The sequence below is a fragment of the Lissotriton vulgaris genome, chromosome 5 (assembly GCF_964263255.1).
Source record: "Lissotriton vulgaris chromosome 5, aLisVul1.2, whole genome shotgun sequence".
NCBI classification, from domain to species: Eukaryota; Metazoa; Chordata; class Amphibia; order Caudata; family Salamandridae; genus Lissotriton; species Lissotriton vulgaris.
In genome coordinates, this window is record NC_141693.1 from 536401317 (window position 1) to 536424699 (window position 23383).

At 42.8% G+C, this 23383-nt stretch overlaps 1 protein-coding gene across 1 annotated transcript in view; it reads right to left on the bottom strand.

The window, feature by feature from the left end:
• KIF20B (kinesin family member 20B) overlaps window positions 1-23383 on the bottom strand; it is an 870233-nt gene that overhangs the window by 288063 nt on the left and 558787 nt on the right. Inside the window, exons 23-24 of the mRNA XM_086921981.1 lie at window positions 7836-7884; window positions 6066-6191 (exon numbers count right to left, since the gene is read on the bottom strand). Coding sequence (XP_086778107.1) covers window positions 6066-6191; window positions 7836-7884 — 175 coding nt within the window. The remainder of the gene's footprint in view (window positions 1-6065; window positions 6192-7835; window positions 7885-23383) is intronic.

Consider the following 23383-nt stretch of genomic DNA (forward strand, 5'->3'; position numbering starts at 1 on the left):
ATTCATAGAACAATTTAAAACGGAATAATAAAATAGCATGTCAATATATGGACATCAAAAAATCTGTGAAATGAAGATTAAAGCAATCTCCAATACTCGCTCCAACCAAATTCTTATGCCAGAGATATCAACAGCACAGCAAAAAAAAAACACAAAAAAAAAACAGATATACATAAAAGTGCTTTGTGCACCAACAAGTACAGTGGCAGATGATCATTTCCCCACTAGCTTTCTCAGTTGATCGGCAGTAGAAAGAAATGTATAAACCAGCCAACATTTACTCTGTCTTGTACATAACAAGGCCAATCTACACCTTCTGATGTTCAAGTGCCTCAATAAGCGAACTTTAAATGGCTTCCAAAGTATAGTATTTAATTTACAAATAAATAGAAAAAATTGGGGACTGAGCCGTTAATGAATCACATGGGCACGGATCCATAGACAAACATTATAAACAGTACTAGGATATGACACCAGATAATGGGCTGTATCAAATCTGAATTTGATTAGATAAAAGTGTAGAGAGTGAGAAAGGGGAAAGATCAAATATGGTTCCAAATATTCTTGGTGGTAACAAGAGGGGGAAATACATTATCCGTTTTTTTTTAACTCTTTCTCTTGCCGTTGTTGGGCACATAAGGCCATTAAATCATGTTTACATTGCTTTTTGGGAATGGTAGCCATTAAGGGTGGCCCGTGGGAACAATCCACTCTCCCCCTGAAAGTAACGTGCTCCTTTACAAAGTGTAACCATGTAAAATTCTACACTTTACCTAAAGACTTAGTCATTAATTAAAGCCTGATTAAGCAAGTTTCCTTTGTAATCCATATTTCTCTCCACAGCATTAGCAGTGCCAATTTGACATAGTCCTTTAACAGGACACGTCCCAAATCTACATGACAAAGATATAGGGAGACTATTTGGGACAGACAAAAGTCAGTTTCAAAGATTATTTTCAACAGTCTATACATCCAACATCACAGTAACCTCACACCCCAACTCCATGTAACACCATGGAGAGACAACGTGTAGAATAGATGCGAATCATAGCATTTAGGGGTTTACTGCCAGCTTCCCTGCAAATCTAAAAGTAGACTCAATGGATTATACAAGCCTTTGCTTTCTGATCTTAGTCAGATGGGGCCACGTACATTTATATTAAAAAGGTACTCCTAAGTATGAGAAGATTGACACATGTGAGAGTTTCTCACCTTTAAAATATTGTGTCGTTAAGGCAGTACATGTCTTCCCAATGAAAATAACATGGGATTTAGTAGTGTTGGACTTTAAACCCAAACCATTCATTAAAGAACCGAAAGTATTCCATAGTTTTGTAAACTTATTCCTCTTTTTACAATTGGGACACAATCTTTCTCATACAAAAGGGCAGGTAGGTTACTAGTGCAATCTTCGATACATAAGTCTGTTCTACATTAAGATATTGTTCGAGATAATTGATGTAAAGACAGAATAAATAATGGGCCAAAATACATCCATGTCTTAAACCCCATTTTATGTCGGTGGGTCACTAAGTTCTCTTTTCTTCCCATAACTCACACGCCCAGTCACCCCATTATGCATACAGGCTAGAAGGTGGACCAAAGTGGAATGAATGCTGATAGCCAGCAACTTAGACCACAACTTTCCTCTATCCACCCAGTCCAATGCGGCTGTCAAATCCATACAGCCAAGATGGTTAGATCCACTCTTGGCCATGGTATACTTAGTGATGACTAAGTGGAGATTAAGGCACTGCTCGAAGGTACCTCACCCTGCCTGAACCAATATTGTATTTCAGAAAAAAACACTTGTTTTCATTGGCTCACTCTTCCAAGCGTTCAACTAGAAATCTGACCATGAGTTCACAAGCAGTATTAAAGAAATTCTGCAATACCATCTGGAGGATTTATCGCCATGCTATCACCTGTCAATATGGGAAAACCATTCAGACTGACCACCAGATCCATCACTACAGCCATGAACCTTTGTGAAACGGTCAACCCACTCCTGTGGTGGGATAACATCTATTTCTGAGTTATGGTCATCTTTAAAAAAGGGATTATTTACAGTCTTTTAAAACATGTTGGGAGTCATTATTTAAGCTGGCTGCATTTAGCTTTTCCTATACTTCAACGCCAAGTTCTATTTTCCTGTTTATACTTATATTTACACAATTTCACCAGCTCCTGGCCTCGGGGAGCATGTTTTAAAGCAAACCGGTTTCTATGGGACTTGGTGCAGTTACTGTCAAGCCACCTATGGGGCCTTTTTTCCCCCGCTTAATACTTTGGGGAATGAGGAGATAAGTGGTTGTCTGGCAGCTTAGTGACAGTGATGAAAAATGGAGACAATTCACAACCCTACCCAGCTCCCCAGGCCAGCAGCCACAGAATATCTACACAAAAATGGCAAAATATAATTATTTATTTGTAGCCCACACAAACACAGATGTTTCTTGGTGATTTAAGAAACACTTAACCATGACCACAGAAAATGCCTGGAAGTAAATTATTAAAAAACAGGTTTTCAGTTTGTGTTAAAACAAGTTTGTTTCTGTCCAGAGACTTGAATGGAGAGTTTCTCAATATGGCCGCAGCTGTAGAAAAAGCAATGTCTTCATAAGAAAGTTCTGGTCCTCGTGAGGCAAGCAAGAACTTGTTTGATAATCTACGGAATGCATGTTGTTCCTACTAAACCCGGTTAAAGTTAACCAGAGCCTCAGCATCACAAAATGGGTGCTGCTGCCACAGACACAAGTCTGACCTCCTGCTGCTGGGAGTCCTTCCAGCGAGGGAGGCTTGGACAATAGGTTTCCTGTCTTGGCAGGTGCTAGCACCACCCCAGACAGGCCATAGTGTACTGGAGCAGGGTGGGCTGAATGAAATGAGACACTGCCTGGGGCACACAAGGTGTCCCTTGCATAGCCCGGTTCAAACCAGTTGCTGGGGCACTCCAGCCCCAGCTCTAGCACGAAACGGGAGAAAGGGAAAGGGGTGTAACCACCCCCTTCCCTGGTCCCACCCATAGGAGGGACCTAGCAGGTAATCCAGCCCCTCAGATTAGTATATAGGTAGGAGCCGAGTCAAGAGACTTTAGATTTATCCTGACAAACTTGAAACGAAACTCTGGACCTTCGATGTTCTACTTGAAGATAGAAGACTGAAGAAGCTCCCTTGTGGTCAAGGAGTGACCACCCTGTGCAAGCAGGCACCATCAAGCGATCAACGGTTTGCTTTGTCGATGCTCCCGCCGGAGCCCGAGCACAGAGCCTGACAAGACCCGGACTTCCAGACTTCCTTCAGCCCGATCCACAGCCACAGCAAAGCTGAGACCCGTTGAGGCAACGAGAGACGTGGGACCGGCCATTTTGGAAAGCCTGCGAATTGCTTTCCGTGCAACTTCTGAAGCACCCTCGAAGTTGTGCATTGGGGACTGAGAAGCCCCAGCCCCGAGCATCATCTGCATTGAAGATCAGCCCTCCACACTCCACGAGTGCCGCGTGGGGCCCTTCTGCACTTTCCTGCTGGACGTGTCGGTCGTGTCACTTGCCCGTTGGCTAGTGGCCTCTGTGACGACGAACCTTTGAATTTCCACCACTGGCCTGGTTGCTCCAGGCTGGCCCTTGCTTCCCTGAAAAGGAGAAGCCCTTCAGACCTTTCTGGTCTGATCCAGAAGCCATCTTCGATTCCTGCGTGGGTTGCCTTAGCCAAGGCTTGTTGACTCCAATCCGGAAGCCGACACCGTCGACAGCGAGATCCTTCGTGGGACAGTCCGTGCCCAGCTCCTGGTCGTTGTCGACACCTCCTGGTCATCGTAGACACCTCCTGGTCCACGTGGCTGCAGAGACCAGCTTCACGACATCACCTGATTGCTTCGCGACAACGATAGGTTCCTTCCTGGTCACTGGCTAGTGACCCAGACTCTGTCCCCTCTGCTTTCAGGTACTCTTCATCCTCGATCCGCCCTTGGATCTAACTGGCACTTCTCTCCTGGTCGCCTGCAGCATCTTTCTTCAAGGCTCCATAGGATTCAGCGACGAAACCCGACACTTTGACACCTATGCACCCGCTTCCTGTGGGTGAGGTAACGCGAGTACTCCGGTGCTCCTGTGGGTATTAACTATCCTAGTGTCCTAGTTTTCAGTAGTTTTCTCCTAGTCCATCCGGAAGTGACCTAAAATAACTAGTTTCCATTTCTTTCGTTCCCATTCTAACTCTATGGTAACTCGCTTTTGTGTAAAGATACTGCACACGCCTCCCATGGGCCTCCTACTCCCTAGCCTTTGGTAGTACAGTGTAGCCCCAGCGATTCCCTAGGCCCTAGGCCTATCCTTTGTTCGTGACGTGGTTCTTATACCACTATTTTAGTATATGGTTTGAAGTGCCCCTAGGACTCTACTGTATTTTGTGCAACTTATTGTATGATAATTAAGTATCTTGTTATGTGCTTGTGCCTCTGACCTCATAAAGAGTTCAGAGGGGTTGTGATAGAAATAAATACATATATATTTTATATATAACCTGTGTGGTGTCCTTTCATTTGGTATTAAAGGGGTTACATATGGTAAAACAGCTGGCTTTACATGCCCTCTGAAGTTTTAGCCTAAGACTGCTTTGTCCATACTACCTCTAGGATAGCTGGTCTATAAGGTTGACTTTACAACCATCACCATAAGGGTTGTTTGGACTGATACAGGGTGCCCACTAGAATAGTGGACATCACATATCAGGCCAACTTCTCACACGAATGTCAATAGAAAACACATTTTGTACGAGAAACAAGGGTAATATGAGGTATAGAGCTGCATGGACAATTGTTAGGTCCGCAAAGGTTAAAGAAGATTAAATAGATATCCAGTGTAAGGATGACAATATTTGTGTAATATGAAATAGCGTGGCAGTTTTTGTGAGCACTCGTGTCGCAGCATTCTGAGCAAATTGCATGCATTGCAAGACTGTCTGGACATTCAAGGTAGAGTGATATGCATAGTCAAGAGTGACTGAATCATAGCGTTCACTATTGGCATATGCAAAGAGATTAATGAAGGGAAGCTTCTTTTTAGAATGCGAATGTGTGAGCTTCCAGGGACAGGGTGCTAAGAGAACTCCTAAACTATAACATCACTGAGTAATAGTCTTGTGAGAGACAATTTTGTATCCCATTCTGTGACTGCTGAAGCAGAGGTAAGACGTCCGTTTTTGTTGGGTTTCATCGTCCATACACTAAGCTATCCATTCCCAGACTATGGTGAAGCCCTCCCTTAAAGGTCTCCTTCGTTAATTGGGATATTCCTGCATCATAAATATGTTAAAGATAAGCGGAGTTATCAAGAAACATGTAAAAGTAACACCGCCCTTTGTGGAGCAATTGGGCAAGAAGGTGCGTGTACATATTAAACCCTTGTGGAAACCAACAGTCCCACGTCAATTGCCTTGAAAAGAAAGGAGGAAGCGTGTCTAATTGTGATCTACCTGAAATGAAAGATTTTATCCACTTCAGGACCATACCGCTTATACCCGAGTCTTAAGCAGGATGTGATGTCAATGATATGAAATACAACAAACAAGTCCATGAGGACCAGCATGCCAGTTTCTCCTTTATCGATGAGCCGGTGAAAATCAACAGCCAACATGTCTCCCAGCTTTATGTTATACTGGGATGAAAGATAGCTTGGTAGCACAACCATTGTAGTTCCTTGTTGGTCTACCACTGTTAGAACAGTCTTATAACACAAGGTCTAAAATAAAGGGAACAAAGCTTTTACTCCCTTTGGTCGGCAGTGCTATTTGTCATTGTTGAGATTTGGTAAACACTATAAGCTATAAATACTACCAGAATGAGAGAAATAGACAAGGCATCTAAACTATTTCAGAAAACACTGTTGGGAGGCAAGAACATTAAGTCATGTGGGTGTGATAAGATAATATAGATTAGCTCTCTACTGTCCTCTCCCCTTCTGACAATATCTCTTGATCAAAAGTACAGAAAAATAAAGGGACAATCCTGAAAAATGAAATATGAGGTGTTCCTCGATTATTGCAGTCCATATTTGGTTAGTACTTGCCTGCAGTCAGTTTTGTGACCTCTTCTGTTTTCGCTTCAAGAGCCTGATCCTGTTCATTTTGAGTCTGTTCCTGCTCCAAAAGGGTCAGCCGCATGTCTTCAATTAGTTTTTCTTTGACTTTGAGATCTAATTGGAATAAAAAGGGATCTCAGCAACAGGTATTGTTACATTTTCTAGACTTCACAACCTAAACTAAGAGGAATCTAAAAGTTGAAACGTTGGACACTGGTTAATTTTTCAAGGCTCGGGGAAGTATCGACGTTACACATTTTAAACTCGTCCCCCAAACACTAGGCACATCATTGGAGCAGATTCTAAGCTGCAAAAGATTCAGCAAGATCTTTGTTCTGGCCTGGCACCTAGAAAGAGGGGTCACAGACCACAGACTTTATTCTAGGCACACAGTCTCCTACAGCATAGACCATACTCAACAGTACAGATGATTCACAGCTCATTGTGGGCTTTGCAGGAGATAAGAAAGGCAAGGCAATGTCCAGACCCACCATTTCATGTTGGGAAAACCTATGCATCAAGCGCTGCCATGCTTTGAACAAAAAGACCTCCGATTTGCACTCCTGCTTATTCCACTAGGGCCATGGCTACTTATGCAGCTCCCAAAAGAGCAGTTCCAATGGCTGACATCTGCCAGGCGACTACATAGTCATTGCTGCATACGTTTGTTAAACACTAGTGCCTCAGTTCGAGGATACAGTGATAGATACTATGCAGGCACTGCGCTGCATGCCTTCTTTGGTTAATTGGCAATACTCATTTCCACATCCCGGAGAGCAATGCTTTATGATGGACTTTTAGGGTGCAGAATTTCTGGAAGATGTATCCCGTAAAAGTTACATATCTTCAGTAATGATATTTCTGGTGGATAATTCCTTACTGCCCTCCCTGCTCCACCAATAAGTCAGCGCTGTAAATAAAAGAATCTCAAGGCATGTAAACATTTTATCTGCTGCACTTGTCCCTGCTATACTGGTGTGGACTAGCTCACTATTTGACACATGCACAGATAGGTCTCATCAATACACTACATTTGGCATAAATGTACAGATATGACTCAATCATTAATTAATTAGGTTTCTCAGGTGTTCACTAGCTTACTCTGACACACGTGTAGAGATAGGCCTCATACATACACCTGTGCTAAAAAACAATTGCCAGAAAGCAAGTCAGTTGAAGAGAAACCATTAACACAGCAGGATCATTTGAGTGACTAAAGCTCCAAGAACCTCAAACTAGAGCGGGCTCTAACGGTGCCGAGCATTCCGACTAAGTGAGTAAAGGATGTGCCTGTTGAAAACTGCCCAGATTACTGCATTGTAAACTGCCTACTGATGGTTGCTGAACATCTGACTTCAGTGGGTATTCATTTAGAGTCAGAACACCACTGCACAAGACGTTTAACACATGAAAATGTTGCTTTCCAAAGACTTGAGAATCTGTCTCACATCACAGGCCACAATTGGCGTCCTAGAATGACAGCTAAATATTTCAAATATCTAGAGCTCCATTTTATGGCACATGATTTCACAAAAATGTCAACAGTCAGCAAAGAGGTAAATGAATACAAAAATAACTATAGAGAAGGGCGCAGTAAATATAAGTAATTGCACATGCTTTAATTTTATTCTTCCAGGACTATGGTCTTAAATTCATAAGTGCTCTTAGTTAATCCGCAACATTATATCATTTGATGTCATTTGTGAAATGATGCAAACCCCATAATTTGGTTCAAAATGCAAAAGTGCTGATGTTTACCTGCACAATACTTCTGAATCAGCTCGTGCTTCTCGTTGTCCACCTGCTCCTGAAGGGGTGTAAGAAAAAAAAACTTATAAGGAAAAGAAGACTGGGGCCTGGTATATTCAGCCAAAAGGCTGTATTCTGAAGTGGCAAGTGTAAGAACTGAACCTCCTCACTGCTGCTTATGAAGTACTCTGTAAACGTCCTTTGTTCGTACACATTCTAAACTAAACAATGCATTTGAAAGTTAATTATTTTTCTAAATTAAAAATAAAGCTTTAGAAACGTACACACTATCAAGGTTCACACTCTCCACACCATTAAGTACCAATAAGACCTTCTCTACAAGGTTTTTGAGTTTGACTTTACCCTCAAAGAAGAGAAACTCAGAGTCAAGTCTTTTTTGACAATATAATGTTATGGTTTCCAATAAGAAGCGATGTGCATGGTCTGTACTGGTTGTTAGAGGCTGGTGGTTTAAACAGAAGGTTGAGGGTTTCCTCAAATATCGAGGTGGTACCTCGATTTATATCATTTACAGGACCCCCTGGTGTAAATTCATCTCTTCACCTTGAGAAAATGCTTTACACATTCTCCAATGGGGGTGTCATGGACGCTGGAGGTTTTCTCATGGACAGTGGTTGTGAACTGGAGGGATTGGAGTGCAAAGAACTCTACTGGCACAACTTCATCTTGTGACACACTGAAGTACTGCTGGGGCCGCTGCTACTTTGGTGGAAGGCAGGGGAAGGACAAACATGACTGTTTTCTGGAGGTGCAACAGAAGTAATGGATCAGCCCTGCACCGGCCAATCCGACAGAATGAGCTGATGATCCACTACAAGGGTCTACTTTTTTGCCAATGAAGTTATTACATTCAAAGCGTGCTTACAAGCCAAAGAAAGCTAGAGCTAGATTCCAGGACTTGGCACCATTAAAAGCCAAACGATGCCTTATCGTGGAGTGGAAAGCAGCAGAGGCGCCCTCCATTAGCAAATGGCGAGCAGGCGTGATTAAATGGGTTAAGCTGGAGTCAAAAGCACAGCACATAGATGAAAAGAGGGGCTTACTCGAGCCTGAGAAAATAGGCATGGTTAGCTCCATTGTTCAAATATGGGCAATATGGGGAGGAACACAAACACAGTATCTACCAACCCAATGAGGAAGAAAGAATCCAATATTTAAGTCGAGAGAAGAAAGGACCTCACAGCACCACCTAACTCTCAGACCCCTCATTGATGGACTTTACACCCTCCCTGTCTTTACCTCACCCTACCCCTGCCACAAACTAACAGGAGAGGCACAATGCTAAATATATCGCTGCACACTGTCGCATCTCAGAAGACTCCGGTTCACTGCACCATGGAAAATACACTTCTCTTAAGTAGGATCTATTTGAGGAATGGATATGTTGGTTTAAAAATAAGAAATGCATGCCGAAGATGTATGAAAGCACCATGTGAATCTTAGGGTGCAACGATACAACATAATTGGCAGAACAGAAATGTGAACAAGACTCAACAATTGACCATTGGCATTAAACTAACAATTAAGACTACTTTAATCAAGCCTTGCACTAAGCAATTGTAAGCTTAAGTGGAAATGTCGGAGGCAAAACCACTATAACTGGCACAGAAGTGCAATACATGTCGAAAAGATGTAATGCGTGATAAACTAGGTTGCAAACCTATAAAGCGTTCATAAAAATAAAATACGTTTCTTGCACTTTGATAGAGGTAGGCGACTGGCTGATATGCCAGACATTTGTAGTGTGCAAACGTGCCACCTTCTCCAGATTGTGAGAAGCCATGAACAATTTGGCCTTCTTCCCCCTACTGGATCTAGGATGCATAAAGGTGAAAAGTCACAGGCTTATGCTTCGTCATCTAGATACGTATACCACATGTAGCATACACCTGGGCCAGTTCAAGAAATGACTCTTTGCTACATTCCACAGGGTATGAGCCCTAAGAACTAGAGGCAACTTATATTCTCTTAAGAATAAAAACTCTCGGGAGAGCTACGCATCTCAAAAGCTAAATGTAACCATCTGTGAGCGAGGCATGTGATTTATGCTGGCACTGCTCAGATGTGGTGGTGTACTATGCAAACATTTTCAGATTTACTATGAGGTCTTAGGATACTCCTTAGATAAGGGATCTGAGAGAAGCATTGGATATTGGAAAGAAATCACTTCAAAGTGTTTTGTTACACTTTCGATCTAGGTTTGTGCCACATCAAATGCATACAACTAAAAAATATTCATAAAATGCAAGTCTCGTGTGCCAGTGAGCGTCTGACCACAGAAATCCAGGAAGTCAAAGGAGACACTGCAAACAACTTAAAGGATCAGAACCCCTCTCTTACAGATTAAGGTGGTGACCCTAGTCAAAGCAGCTAAAGAGACAGCAATGGTCATCCTGTAGCAGCATAATGAACGAGGATTATTAATAAAGATAGACTGAGGCATCCATGTCCAGTATCAGGTGTAACATGGAAAGAGTGTCGTGCGAAGTAAAGAAACCTTGCTGGGCGCAGCAGAGAAAAGCCATTCTCTAACCCCTTGATCAACTACAAGGTAGATGGACAGGACTTTCGAGGCGCCATCAAGACCAGCACAAGTACTTGCGTCGGAGACCACAAAATATGCTGGAAGTCACATAAGGGTAAAAGAAAACAGGCTGGATCTCACAACCAGTGTCACAATTCGCCCACCGAAAGACAGGATAGACAATGATCAGTTAAGCTATGTTAAATACAAGGTAAAGGGTTCCAACAAAAAAGCAAGAGTGCAATTCGACAGCTGGAGGTCAAGAAGGCTAATGCTCAGAGGATGTGGGTGCTGTGGCCAGTGCACTGGGTGAAATAGGTGTCTTTCCTCAGAGGTGGTAGATGGTAACAAGTATGTCACACTGGCTTGAAGCAAACAGTGTATCTACCAAACGTATCTCCAACACACCATGACAGCATTATAGCAGAGGAATATCAAATGCACAAGGAATGCTCAAAGCTGCAAGTCTGAGAAAGCCAAAAATGCCCTCCGTGTGAGTTTGTATATATTTTCAGTAACTCCCACACAGAGACCATTTGGTCATCCATTGCAAATATCTTATTTACAAAACTGTGCTAAATCTGTATATTTCTTTTTCTGTCTTTTTGCTAGTGAATAATCCCATTAAACTCTGGCAAAAAGACAACTGTCAAAGCACTTTTTAGGTCTCACCTAGGTAGCGTGCATGCGCTGCTCTAGGAAGGCCTTTAGCCATTGGTCTTCACTTTTCAAGCACTGCACTCATGCTTGTGGCGGCATACACCTTGCGGGAGCGAGCAGCGGCGCACCACAAGCACAAATGCAGTGCTTGAAAAGAAGACTGCTCTCCCAAGCGCGTGCACCACTCGCGGGCTCACCTCCTGCTCCCCCTCTCTCACAACCTAAATTTTGTGAGCAGGCAGGCTTACTCCGTTATTAATGCCCACCCAGATTCATCTTCGTGAGCAGGCAGGCTCTCCTCTGCTTTTTTTTTTGTCTACGGGCCCGAGACAACAAGTTCTGTGATCCAAGCGGGCGTAGTCTGTTAATAGATGTTCGACAACAAAGGCTACCTAGCCTCTCCCTTGCGTCTACCTCACGCTACTTCCTGCTACGCCCTGCCGTTCTGACACTCACGAAGGATTCTGCAGACTTCACTTGGTCATGAGTTAAAGCGGTGATCGTGACTCTATGAAGGCAGGAACCGGTGTTGTGTAATGTTGGGTATTACACCTATCAATTATATACCCTACCTTTCGGCTGCATTGGGGGACCTGCTTTATTCGATATTTCATACTCCGCAAAATATTGGCTAGTGCTTACCTTCGAAAATCTGCGCTATTGGCCAGCTCCGACAGCTGCAATGTAGCCCGCCCACTCAATGAGAGGCACACTCAGCGCTACCTCTGCAAGAGTGGACAGAAGTGGTGGCTGACCGTGCACATATTGCCGTCCTGATCGAGACGCTGCTACTGTTAATTTCGTTATTTATGCAATTTTATATAGGGCTGACTTTACCCAAAGGTGTCAGAGCGCTTTACAATAGAACCAAGTATGTTACATGAGGAGATTTACAAACTTACACGTTACAGATACAAACAGGATAGTTTAAGTAAAATAAAGTAAGAGGTGGCACTCGCAACAACAATAAAAACAAGCATTGGCATAGCCAATAGGTCTCGCCTTTGGGACCTTATAAGTGTTTAGCCATGCAACAGTTTATGTTGTTGCACCAAGGATATTGTGCTGGATAATTAAACACTTATAAGGTCCCAAAGGCGAGACCTATTGGCTATGCCAATGCTTGAAAAATCTGAAAAGCCAAATAGTAGAGCTATTTGGCTTCGTCAATGTTGTACAGCTGTGCGACTGCCGTCCATAATGGTTGAAAGTACAAAAACAATGGCTAACTTTTTTTTAAACTTTTAGCCACATGGCAAAAAAAAAAACAATGACAAAGCCAATACAGAACCTATTAGCTTTGCCAATGCTTGTTTGAGGAGTGGTTATCTCCATCGAAAAAGATTGTGCATGACAGACAATTAAAACAGCAGGGTATCATTTGCTAATGAAAGGTTAAATAGACAAGTAACATACATGAAAAAGAAAAACCTCTGTCATTGAAGAAGTTGAAAAAGAACTATTAGTGGCAACATACTGGGGCTCAGAATCCACGATACACAACAGACATTCAATAGCTCTAAATACCTACAGGCTGAAGGACCCGATAAGCATAAGTGTAACCAAATGCAGTCAATGAGGAGTCGGGAGTGAGGGACCCACAGCTTCCCAATGCCTATAGTATCCTAGTCACTCATTTCCCCCCAAAATTCTGCTATATTTTGGTTACATCTAAAGAACAAGTATATTCGAGAGGTATAGCCTGTACTTTGTATCCACGGATCATACCAAATTGTGAAACAAATAGCTACGCTACACACAACAAATTTGGGACAATTGATTGCTGCTCAATGAATTATAAGAATTTTGTAGTATCCAGTTTCTAATATGGTTCATGCTATGCCAGTGGAATTCTCCATGAATGATGTAAGATAGAATGTTGGAAGGAGAACCTACAGTTGGAGAAGGGCTGAGCCGCACGCTGGCTGCTCCTAGTGGGGCTAAACTACCGGAATTGTTACTACTACAATAAATACTCCTGAAACACTACAAACTGGAGTTAGTTACTACAAATTTAGATTAGTGCGAGATTAAGAACTAATCTGGATAAATTAACTGTATTTTCACTTCACGGTTTAAGGGTCAAAAGCTTGAACAGATGCCCCTATTGGGGTTCAATTGGAAGGTGGCTGAGTTCAGGTATCTGGGAATTAGACCGGACCTGCCTTCTCCCCTTCGGTTTGCTGAATAAATTAGTTTTGTTGGTTTTAGGACTAATCACTTTACTACTGCTGACCAGTTCTAAAGCACTTATTCACAGTCCTTTAAATAGTGTAAAGGTGGCTTTACACACAATTGGCACATTCTACTTACTTCTAACTGCAAGTACCAAGTAAGAAAAGCCTTGTCAGATCAGTACATCCAAAGCCTCATTTTTTTTTTTAAGTTACACTGTGCATAATGTGTTTTTCATATTATCTATACTGTTGGTTTGAGAGACCAACAAATTGAGAAGTATATTTGAAATAACTTTCTCCAGGAACATTTTCTCTGTAGACTTTTAGAAAGTTGGTATTTTCTTGGCCTACTCATTTGGTGCATGCCTAAAAGTAGTTCAATCAATCAATCAATGACATTTATAGAGCGCACTACATACCCGTAGTTGGCCTGTGTGTATTCTTCCCAGACAGTGAGAGAAAAGAGGTCTTGGTGCTGGCAGGATGGGATACCCCACTCATATTTCAAAAGGGATTCCTCCAGCACATTCACAAAGAACTTGACACCTTAGACCTCTTGGAGGATGGCCACAGGAATAAACGAAAGTTCCAGAAGCAGATGGGGAAGAGCTCAGACATTTCTACCACTTCAAAGGTTGGACTCAGACCAAATCCTCAGTTCACTCATGGCCCTGTGAGGGACACTCTGAAGGACTGCCTGGTATTTCAGAGGATTGCCCTGCTGCTTAAGGCCTGCACTGCACTGCACCCCCAGAGGACTGCCCTGCTGCTTTTGAACTGTCTTTCTGCTTGAAACCAGGACTACCAGAGTGGCCTCTTGTTCTGAGCTCCAGGGACACAACAAGCTTCAGCAACCTTTATCTTGCACTTGGACGCTGTCTGAAGTGAGTCCTGACTCAAAGTGATGCCCCATTAGTCCTGGACCCCTGTAAGTGAGGCGAAAGCTTGCCAAAAATGCAAAAACTGAAACATGGGATTTACAAAAGTGGCCTGAGAACCAACAGTAAACTGAGACCTGCTCGCCAATCCACCTAAGGGGCATCGATGGTTAGCCACATATCGCTGTAGCTCTCGCTACATTCTATGCAGCAGCAAATCATATCCATCAGCCCCTCTCTGAAGGGTTATGCAGCCATCCCGCTAAACATTTTGACTTCCAAAAAAGTTGCAAAATCCGAAGACAGAAATCCTCACAGTGACCTCGATCACAGCTCCTGGACGATGACGCCATCTTCTCAGACACCACCCGCTGCCTTGCCCCACGAAACCTTACCTTCTCAGCAACTTTTTCTTTAAATTACTCCTAAATCTGAAGGTAAGTGGTACTAGGCTCATTCTACTTCAGCTATCCGAACCACTATCGCAGTTGGTCATAACTTTTGAATTTGCCCAAACATCACGAGACTAATGATTGTGGTTGATGCTTTGAACTATTAATCCCTATTTTTTTAATAAGATGTTTAAAATTCTGTTCTACTGATTAGATTGAATTTATTTTAGTGTCAAATTATGTATTAAATTGTAACCTTTTTTCTAAATTGGTGTTGAATTTTTCCTGTGTTGGATTATCACTTTAGAACGGTTTGTGCGTTGCATAAATATTATACACATTGCCTCTATGCTAAGCCTGACTGCTTTTGTACCAGAGGGTTCAGCACAGGTTAATTTAGGGACTTCTGAAACTATGTCCAGCTTTTGTAGATCTGGCAACTTAAATAAAAAAGCAACACAAAACAAACTAGCATTAGCATATCCAATAGGTCTCGCTTTTTGGACCATTTAAGTATTTAGTTATGCAGCAGAATATCCTTGGGGCAACAACACTAACTGTTGCATGGCTAAACACTTATAAGGTCCCAAATACGAGACCTATTGGCTATGCCGATGCTTGTTAAAGTTGGAGCAAATAACTATTTTTTAAGTGGGAGATGTATTTTTTTGCCTGAGAGTCATACTGTTGCATAAAATATTAACTTTATCAGAAAGCCCCTGAGGTTACATCATCATACTTTACTATTCTTTTAGTTTGAAATATTGTGCTGAACAGCGACTCTATTACAGTGAACACCACAAATGCAGACCTATTCAGGGAGAGCAAGATGGACTAGCTGCAGTGGGCCACACGAAACCACGAGGCAGCAAGAGAAGCCATTATTTGCATTTTAGTCAAAAGCAACAGGAACTGCTACAGTTCAGCTGGTATGAGTTACAAAAGCATTGCCTGATCTGCCCCGTTTCCTCACAATATACTCCCAGCTGAACGGCAAAATAGTACAGCTCGAAATCCACCGGGTTTAGCTCTCCTTTTATAGTTCTTTCATGTTATGTTTTTTTGGAGGGGGGTCGGGTGGGGAGTGGCAGAGTGCCTCTTCGCTCTAGGCACGATGCCGGGCTCCCTCCTCACACGGTGAACATGTTTTGTACGTCGACCGGTATGTACATGTGCAGTACTTTACAGAGCTAAGTGTGATCTACTGAAGCTCTGGTGGCCTAAATGCACAGGAACGGTGTGTTGAGAGCAACTAACTGAACAACTGCAAAAGGATGAAGGTCATATCTTTTGAAACTTCAGAAGTCAAATCATAGCTACATTTGGAATGCACGTGACACCTTATATAGAAGGGAACAGCTTGAAATTGTAGTTTTAAAACTATAATTATGATACAAGCCAGATCATTATGAGACGTAGTTTGTGAGAACTTTTTTGTCTGCTAATTGGGACAATGTTTGCAATTGTTCTGTCTATATAAAGGATTATATTTAGGTCTTCCTCCTTCATGTTTTTTTTAACATTTCCAACGGTATTTATTCAAATTTATTTTGTAACCATTCCACTGGTATGTATCCAGATTTATTTTGTGTTTTGAGAATAAATGGAGTCCTAAAAATGGTATATTTCCACATTTACTGAACTGATAAACATGCACTCATACATAGATACCAGTCTCGTTTTTGCAAATTAGCATAATAGAGCAAAACCGCGACCACGGATTAATATTAACATTAAATACATGTTAACATATCCCTGTATTCAAGGAAATCATATCCTGTTATTTAACTTCCCATGCAGTCTATCTGTTCAGCTGCTGGCCTGGAATTCACGAAGGACACCATGGAGAGTCATTCAAAGGAAGCAGAATTTTCTGTATTTTTCCACTTTAAAAATAAATACAGACCGGAAACAGATTTTTTTCGGTCGGTATTTATCAGTAAAAATAAGTAAAAACTGAAAACTGGGAGCCTTAATTATATTACAACTGAGTGCTCACTATCTGCGCAAATGACACCGTAGGCTTCTATTTCTGATTCATCCTCGCAAAACACTGCTGTCACTGTTTATCTTACTTGTTTTTTTTTCTTCAATATATTCCTACGAAATTGGCAATTTTACCTAACACTGATTATACTTTCCTGAGACTGGTCACGTGGTTAATTCAATACGGTTTTACGCCTGACTACGCCGCGTTACGCCCACCACCAGTATTGTTTCTATTCGATAGCCAGCCTTGCGCACTACTCTGAAATACGATGCGCTCACCTGTAGTGTGCGTGATTTGCTGATTGGGCTCTTTCACGCATGTTTTATAAGTAGACAGCATTACTCCTTACGCTGTTACTGGGTCGCAAAATTTGCACATTTAGGTGTGCTTTGCGGTTGCACTCGGTGGTAAACCAATACCTCTTTTTTGTAACTAATCGGAGTTTTCAAATCTCGATGACTAATTACTATTGGTTTTGTCCTGGGGAAATTTCGACTAACTGGCCACAGTTTGTACAGATATGCAACAGATTTCTTGATGTCTTCGAGATTTATTGTTTTTAATGAACATACATATACACTTGTTCACTACCTGACAGCAGCAATATGGTGCACTAACTTATTTGTTTACACGTTGTGCTATCAGCAGAACATTCTCTCAATGGATACCATAATACCTACAATTTGGTAGGCGGTCTAACAGTGCCTCCACGTGGCCCACTCGGTGTATTGCTGATATATGTTTATCAGAAGGGAAACCAGGAGCTTTCTTTGCATTTCTTTGCATTTAAATTTGCTAATTTTGCCACCATATTTTGCTAGTATCTTGTGTTTTCCTAGCCCTTGTATTTATATTTGTTATTTACTCTTCATTAAAATGGCGTAAAAGAATTCCTAAGGAAATGCGGACTCTTGCTTAAAAATCGAAGGTAACCTGAAATTGACTAGTGCAGAGCTCATTCCATATCAGGAACATCGTTATAATTTAAATATTTTACAGTAAAACATAGAAACAAACATTAAGCCTTAGTTCTGATAGCACACCATGTGCTAGGATTTCAGAACTCGGTATACTACTTTTCTCCTACAATGTAAACAGAACAAAAGGAAACGGTTTCACTTACACCGGAATATGGCTGATAAATGGATATTTTTTCTGCCGAGCTAAATATTAAGGCCCAGAATCGGTTCAGATAATTTGTTCTAAACGTATTATTGAGGAAATCTGGCTCATCCATCCACAGTAAACTGCAATGCCTTTTTAAAGAAAAATCTACATAGGCATACAAAAATACAATACTCTGAATAACAAGCTAAAGCCAATGTTGGTTTTATTAGATAATATAAAAAACTTCAGGATGTACATGAAGGTATATGAGGAACTAGAATGCCTTTGGTTGGAACAGACATTCTTACTTTTATGAATTGGCCAGATAAAAAAAAAGATATGTTGGCTAGGAGTTACGGAGAAGATCTCAGTAAAATTCTTTCGCCAAACATGATTTTCTTTAATTTACTAGTACTTAGGACATGTCTTCATAAAGTATGTTAACAATAGAATACCTGGGGAACCTCCTCCTAGCGCCATACATGCATGAGGCTGGTCCTTCATCTTGCCCCCTGTTTGTACTCCACTCGTTGAGGTGGTCCACGGATCCTTGACTTCTGTTTAGTCATTTTCCAGCCAATGTAGTCTGCCCAAGTTGACATTTAGTAAACCGCATTTGAATGAACTGGTACCCAACTCTTTTGTCTCACGCCAACCAATAATACACTATACAAAGTGCATTATAGTTGTTGGGGGGGTTCGCGAAACCTTGAACAGTACAGTCCGCACTGCCAATGGCATAATCCTGTGAGGAGTTATCTTAGATATTCACTCTTCCAAGGCCATTCCGCTCGCCTGAAGGTCAGGGTAGCACTGGCCCAGAGTAAAAGGAGTCTTCTCTGCTTCAGCCTGATGGGGTATAGGGCCAGAACCTGTGCCACGTTAATCACATTACACCACACTGAGCAGGACGACTAATTCAGACAGGCAATAACCAGGCCTCACACTGATCCACCTCCAACAATTGCTGCATGGAGTTCAGAACATAAGTGCCCCTTTAGTATGAATTGCAAGTCATAATAATTCATATATTTATTAACTACATGCTTTCATGTATTCCTTATTAAACTCACATTCTGGACCGAGCAATGAAACTCCGAATGAAATCCCAGCATTGTTAGTAGGACCAGTCAATCTCGTAGGAAAGGAGTTACACTTAGGGATGCAAAGGTGTCACATCAAGAAAAAAACTAGGATGCCCTTCCTAAAAGATGAGCAACTATGCCCTTCCCTTCTAATTTTATTTTTGCCTGCCTTAGGAGTACTTTTCAGAACCGAATGACCTTCAAGTGACAACTGAAAGAATCACGTAGCTTTATGGGTTTCCCCATGAACCACATCATGGTGGGCATTACATATACTGTTAGGAACTGGGTAACTCCAAATACATTGCACACCACAAACACAAATGACTCAAAAATACATGAATCGGCACTCACGGCTCACACATGTTATATAGAAAACTGGACTTTATGCCATGTGAAGCGCTAGGAGCTATATTATCATAATCAAGCCTGAGGTGTTTCACAGTGCCCCCTACCACATGAGATACGCACCGATTATTCGAAAATTTGTATTTCTTCGCCCTGATTATTTACTTGACAGAACGCATAAGTTACTTACCTTTGGTAACAATATATCTGTAAGAAACAGTAGTTAGCATTAGATTCCTTACCTTAGAATATCCCCAGGCGTCAGACTGGATCCGCAAAATTTTGCATAGCACTACCCCTGTGCGTCGGTCGGCGTCGTCTGCGGCTCTGCACCCGTCGTCGGCGCCGGGATGTCGTCATCGGACTACTTAAACGTTTTGGTACACAGAACTTCTTCTTCTCTCTCAGGTTCAACCAATTCTCCTGCGGCCTGTTCCATCACTATTAACAATGGCTCACAGGCAGGTTCTGCATCCAGATCTGAATTCACTCCAATTGACAGCGTGGCTCCAGAGTTCAGAGAGTTCCAGGGTTTTAATCTTCCAGGAGAATGTAGAGACATTTTAGCCTAGGCTTGAGCGCCGAGTACGAATAAAACCTATCGGGCGAAGTGGAAGAGGTTCTGCCTTTGGTGTCAGAGACGAGGTCTACATCCATATACTTCTGCACCGCACCAACTCTTGCCTTACATCCTTTCTCTTGCAAAATCTGGATTGGCTCATTCTTCTGTAAAGGTTCATCTGGCGGTCATTTCTAGATTTAGACAATCATCATCAGGTCCTTCCCTTTGGTCTGCGAGGATTGTTAAACAGTTCCCGAGAGGCTAGTTCAGGGTTTTTCCTCTAGTCCGGCCTCCACCACCAGCCTGGCATCTTAATTTGGTCTTGTCACATCTGATGAAGGCTCCGTTTGAGCCTATTCACAGGGCTGATATGAAGTTTGTATCATGGAAACTGGCTCTTCTCTTGGCCCAGACATCGGCTAGAAGAGTTAGTGAGCTCCAGGCATTCACAATTGAGGAACCCTTTCTACAATTCAAGAATGATGTTCTCATCCTGCGGACAAATCCTAAATTTATCCCAAAGGTCCCCTCAGAATTCCATCTGAAGGAGCCGTGATCTTAAAGTCCTTCTTCCTGCGGCCCTCCACGCCAGCAGAGAGGGTGTTACATTCTTTGGACATTCATAGATGTCTCAAATTCTACTTGGAGCGGACAAAACTGTTCAGGAAGTCTTCCCAGCTTTGTGTCTCATACAGTGCTCCGTGAAAGGGTTGTCCAATTTCTAAACCCTGTATTTCCCGCTGGATATCAAGTGCAATCCAGTTTTGCCATCGAGAAGCAGGCAAGCCGCTTCAACAAGCAGTTCGTGCTCATTCTACGAGGTCGATGGCTTCATCAGTGGCTCTATTCTCAGGTGTCCTGGTCTAGGACATATGTAGAGAGGCGACATGGAGCAGTGGACACACCTTCACTCGCCACTACTGCTTGGATTCTTCTGTGAAAGAGGATGCGGCAGTGGGCCAAGCGGTCTTGAGGAACCTTTTTCAATAAGTCGGTGAGCTTTCCTTTCTATCCTGCCTTCCTGTATTGCATATTTTGTATTACTTGTGGTTGTTCTGCTTTGTGATGCCAATGTGTATCTGTTTTTTCTTCTCAGGATTATGTATGACATTTACAGATATACAAATGACAAAATATGCTTTGTCTTTACTGCTAGCTATTCTGATACAAAGCATGGGAATCTATGAAAGTTCCAATACTGGGGCAAGAGCACAAGTTACTTACCTGTAACTTTGGTTCCCCAGTATTGGTTACTGTCATAGATTCCCATGCGCCCACCCCCTCCCCTGGGAAAGCTCAGCCTTATTGTACAATGATGTTGCTGTTCACAACGGCGACGAAAATCTGAGGCTCTGATGCTCTCTCAGGAAGGTTCTGTGGGGTGAGGCTGCTCCGATTGGCTACTGCAAGAATTTGGTCTCTTTCACTTTGTGCTTACTGCTATGGTATTTTTTATTTACCGAGGCTCCCATTCCGACGACTGGGAATGATACAAAGCATGGGAATCTATGAAAGTTCCAATATTGGGGCAAAACACATTTATTAAGAACGGTTATAAAAAGGGAGCAAAAACCTCACGATTCATCTCTGGGTGGACCTCAAACACCTGCTTAATAATTGTGTAGTCTCAAACATTCCTGCTTAATCTTTTCTGGGAGTACTAACATACTTTAGGAGTCCATGCACTCTATTATATTTCCACATATAGCTCCCATGGGTAAATATATACATCAATAAATTGTCACATGGCCCAGGAGGACATGGTCTTCTCTAAGTTAGCATAAGCACGCTGCAGACTGCCCGCTACTTTGTTCACGTTACTAAAGGACTTTATTTTTTGTAACTGTCTATTGCCATTTTCACATGATAACCTGTCGCTGTGTTCACACTCCGAGGGATCCTGGGATTTTGTCTGAACATTGTGAGCAAGGTCAAACAATGCCCCTTGTTATTTTGCTCTGGCCAGGCCTTCGCACCTAGATGAAACAAAGATGATGTGGTTTGAGACAACGTACTTTGGTCTTATTGGAATACACAAATAGGTAGCACACTCTTGGAGAGGGACCTTTCCAGAGAGAAGAGCAAGATAGAACCCATGATGTAGATCTACCACCTATAGGCTAAGGTATGGGGATTGCAGAGAAAGCTCAGAGATCTTCTAATATATAATAATACTTATATGCACGGGGACGGAGGTTAGGCTATACTGTCTTTTCATAATGACGTTGCCTTTCATGATTTATGGACTAACTCCTATACCAACCGTATCTGTATTAGGCATTTTTCTGCTTGTTGTGCAATGTATACAGATACCCCAGCAATACCAGCCCGGGTGGCAAGTCTGCAAACAAGATTACACCAGAAAGTCACGGAGAACAGAACGGCCAAAGAAGCAGTCTCTCCGGACTGGATTGTCAAGGCAGTAATGCTTGGTAAATGTGTGCATCGAGGCCCATGAAGCTGCCTGACAAATGTTCTGCAAGGGAACGCCGTGTCCCAAAGCAGTAGTGGCTTCCGCCACCCTGGTAGAATTGGTACGCAGTCCCACAGGAGGCTCCTCCTTAGCTAACTAGTAACAAGCTTTGAAGCACAGAACGACCCACCGAGAGATGGTTAGTTGGTGCACAGCCTGACCTTTTTTGGCACCCACGTAGCCAACAAAGAGCTGGTCATCCACCCGGAACTGTTGTGTGCGCTTCCGATGGAACGAAAGAGCATGTTCTGGGTCCAGACGGTGGAGCCTCTCTTACTCTTTTGAAGAAAGCGGAAAGAAGGTGGGCAAAGTGATGGTCGGACCATATGGAAGGGCGTGACAACGTTTCGCAAGAAAGAAGGACAGGTCCTTAAAACCACCTTGTCTGGATGAACAGAAAGGAAAGGAGGTTTAGAAGAAAGAGCCTGGAGCTCACTCACTCTTCTGCCAGAGGTGATAGCTATCAGGAAAGCAGTCTTAAGAGTGAGAAGATGTAAATGACAGTTATGAAGGGGCACAAAGGGAGAGCACATCAGATAAGTCAAGACAAGATGTAAGTCCCATTGAGGCATTATGAAAGGCACAGGAGGAAACTAGTGTGTAATGCCTTTCAGGAAACGGTTAACAACCGGTAACTTAAAAAGAGAATGCTGATCTGGAAGCCTCAGAAAGGTGGAGATGGCCGAAAGATAACCTTTGATAGTGCCCAGAGCAGAGCCCTGCTGGGCCAAAGATAGTAGGAAAAGTAGGACCTCAGAAAGAGGGGCATAAAGGGGATCCACAGCCTTTGCTGTGCACCATGCCACAAATTTGTTCCACCTGCAGGCGTATACCGTCTTAGTGGAGGGACGCCTGGCTGCCAGAATGATATTACAGACTTCAGGAGGAAGATCGAAAGCTGTCAACTGTCTCCACTCAATCTCCACACAGGGAGGTGGAGGCTGGATAGGTTGGGATGGAGGACCGTCCGCTGCTGCTGAGACAGACGATCCTCCCGAAGAGGCAGTCGGATTGGGGGATCGAGCGCCATGCTGAGTAGCTCGTGCCCAATAAGGAGCCACAAGGATGACTTGGGCCCGGTTGCGCCGAATCTTCTTCAGCACTCTGGGCAGAAGTGGTATAGGCGGAAAGGCATACAACAGACTGCAGCTCCACTCGTGAGGAAAAGCGTCCCTGAGAGAGTGCCACCTTAGAATTTCCAACGCGCAGAATTGAAGACATTTTGCGTTCCCTTCGGTGGTTGAATAGATCTAACCAAGGCTCTCCCCACTGCAGGAAGAGACCTTGCACCACGTCAGAGTTCAGACGCCATTCGTGATCAATCAAGAACAGGCGGCTGA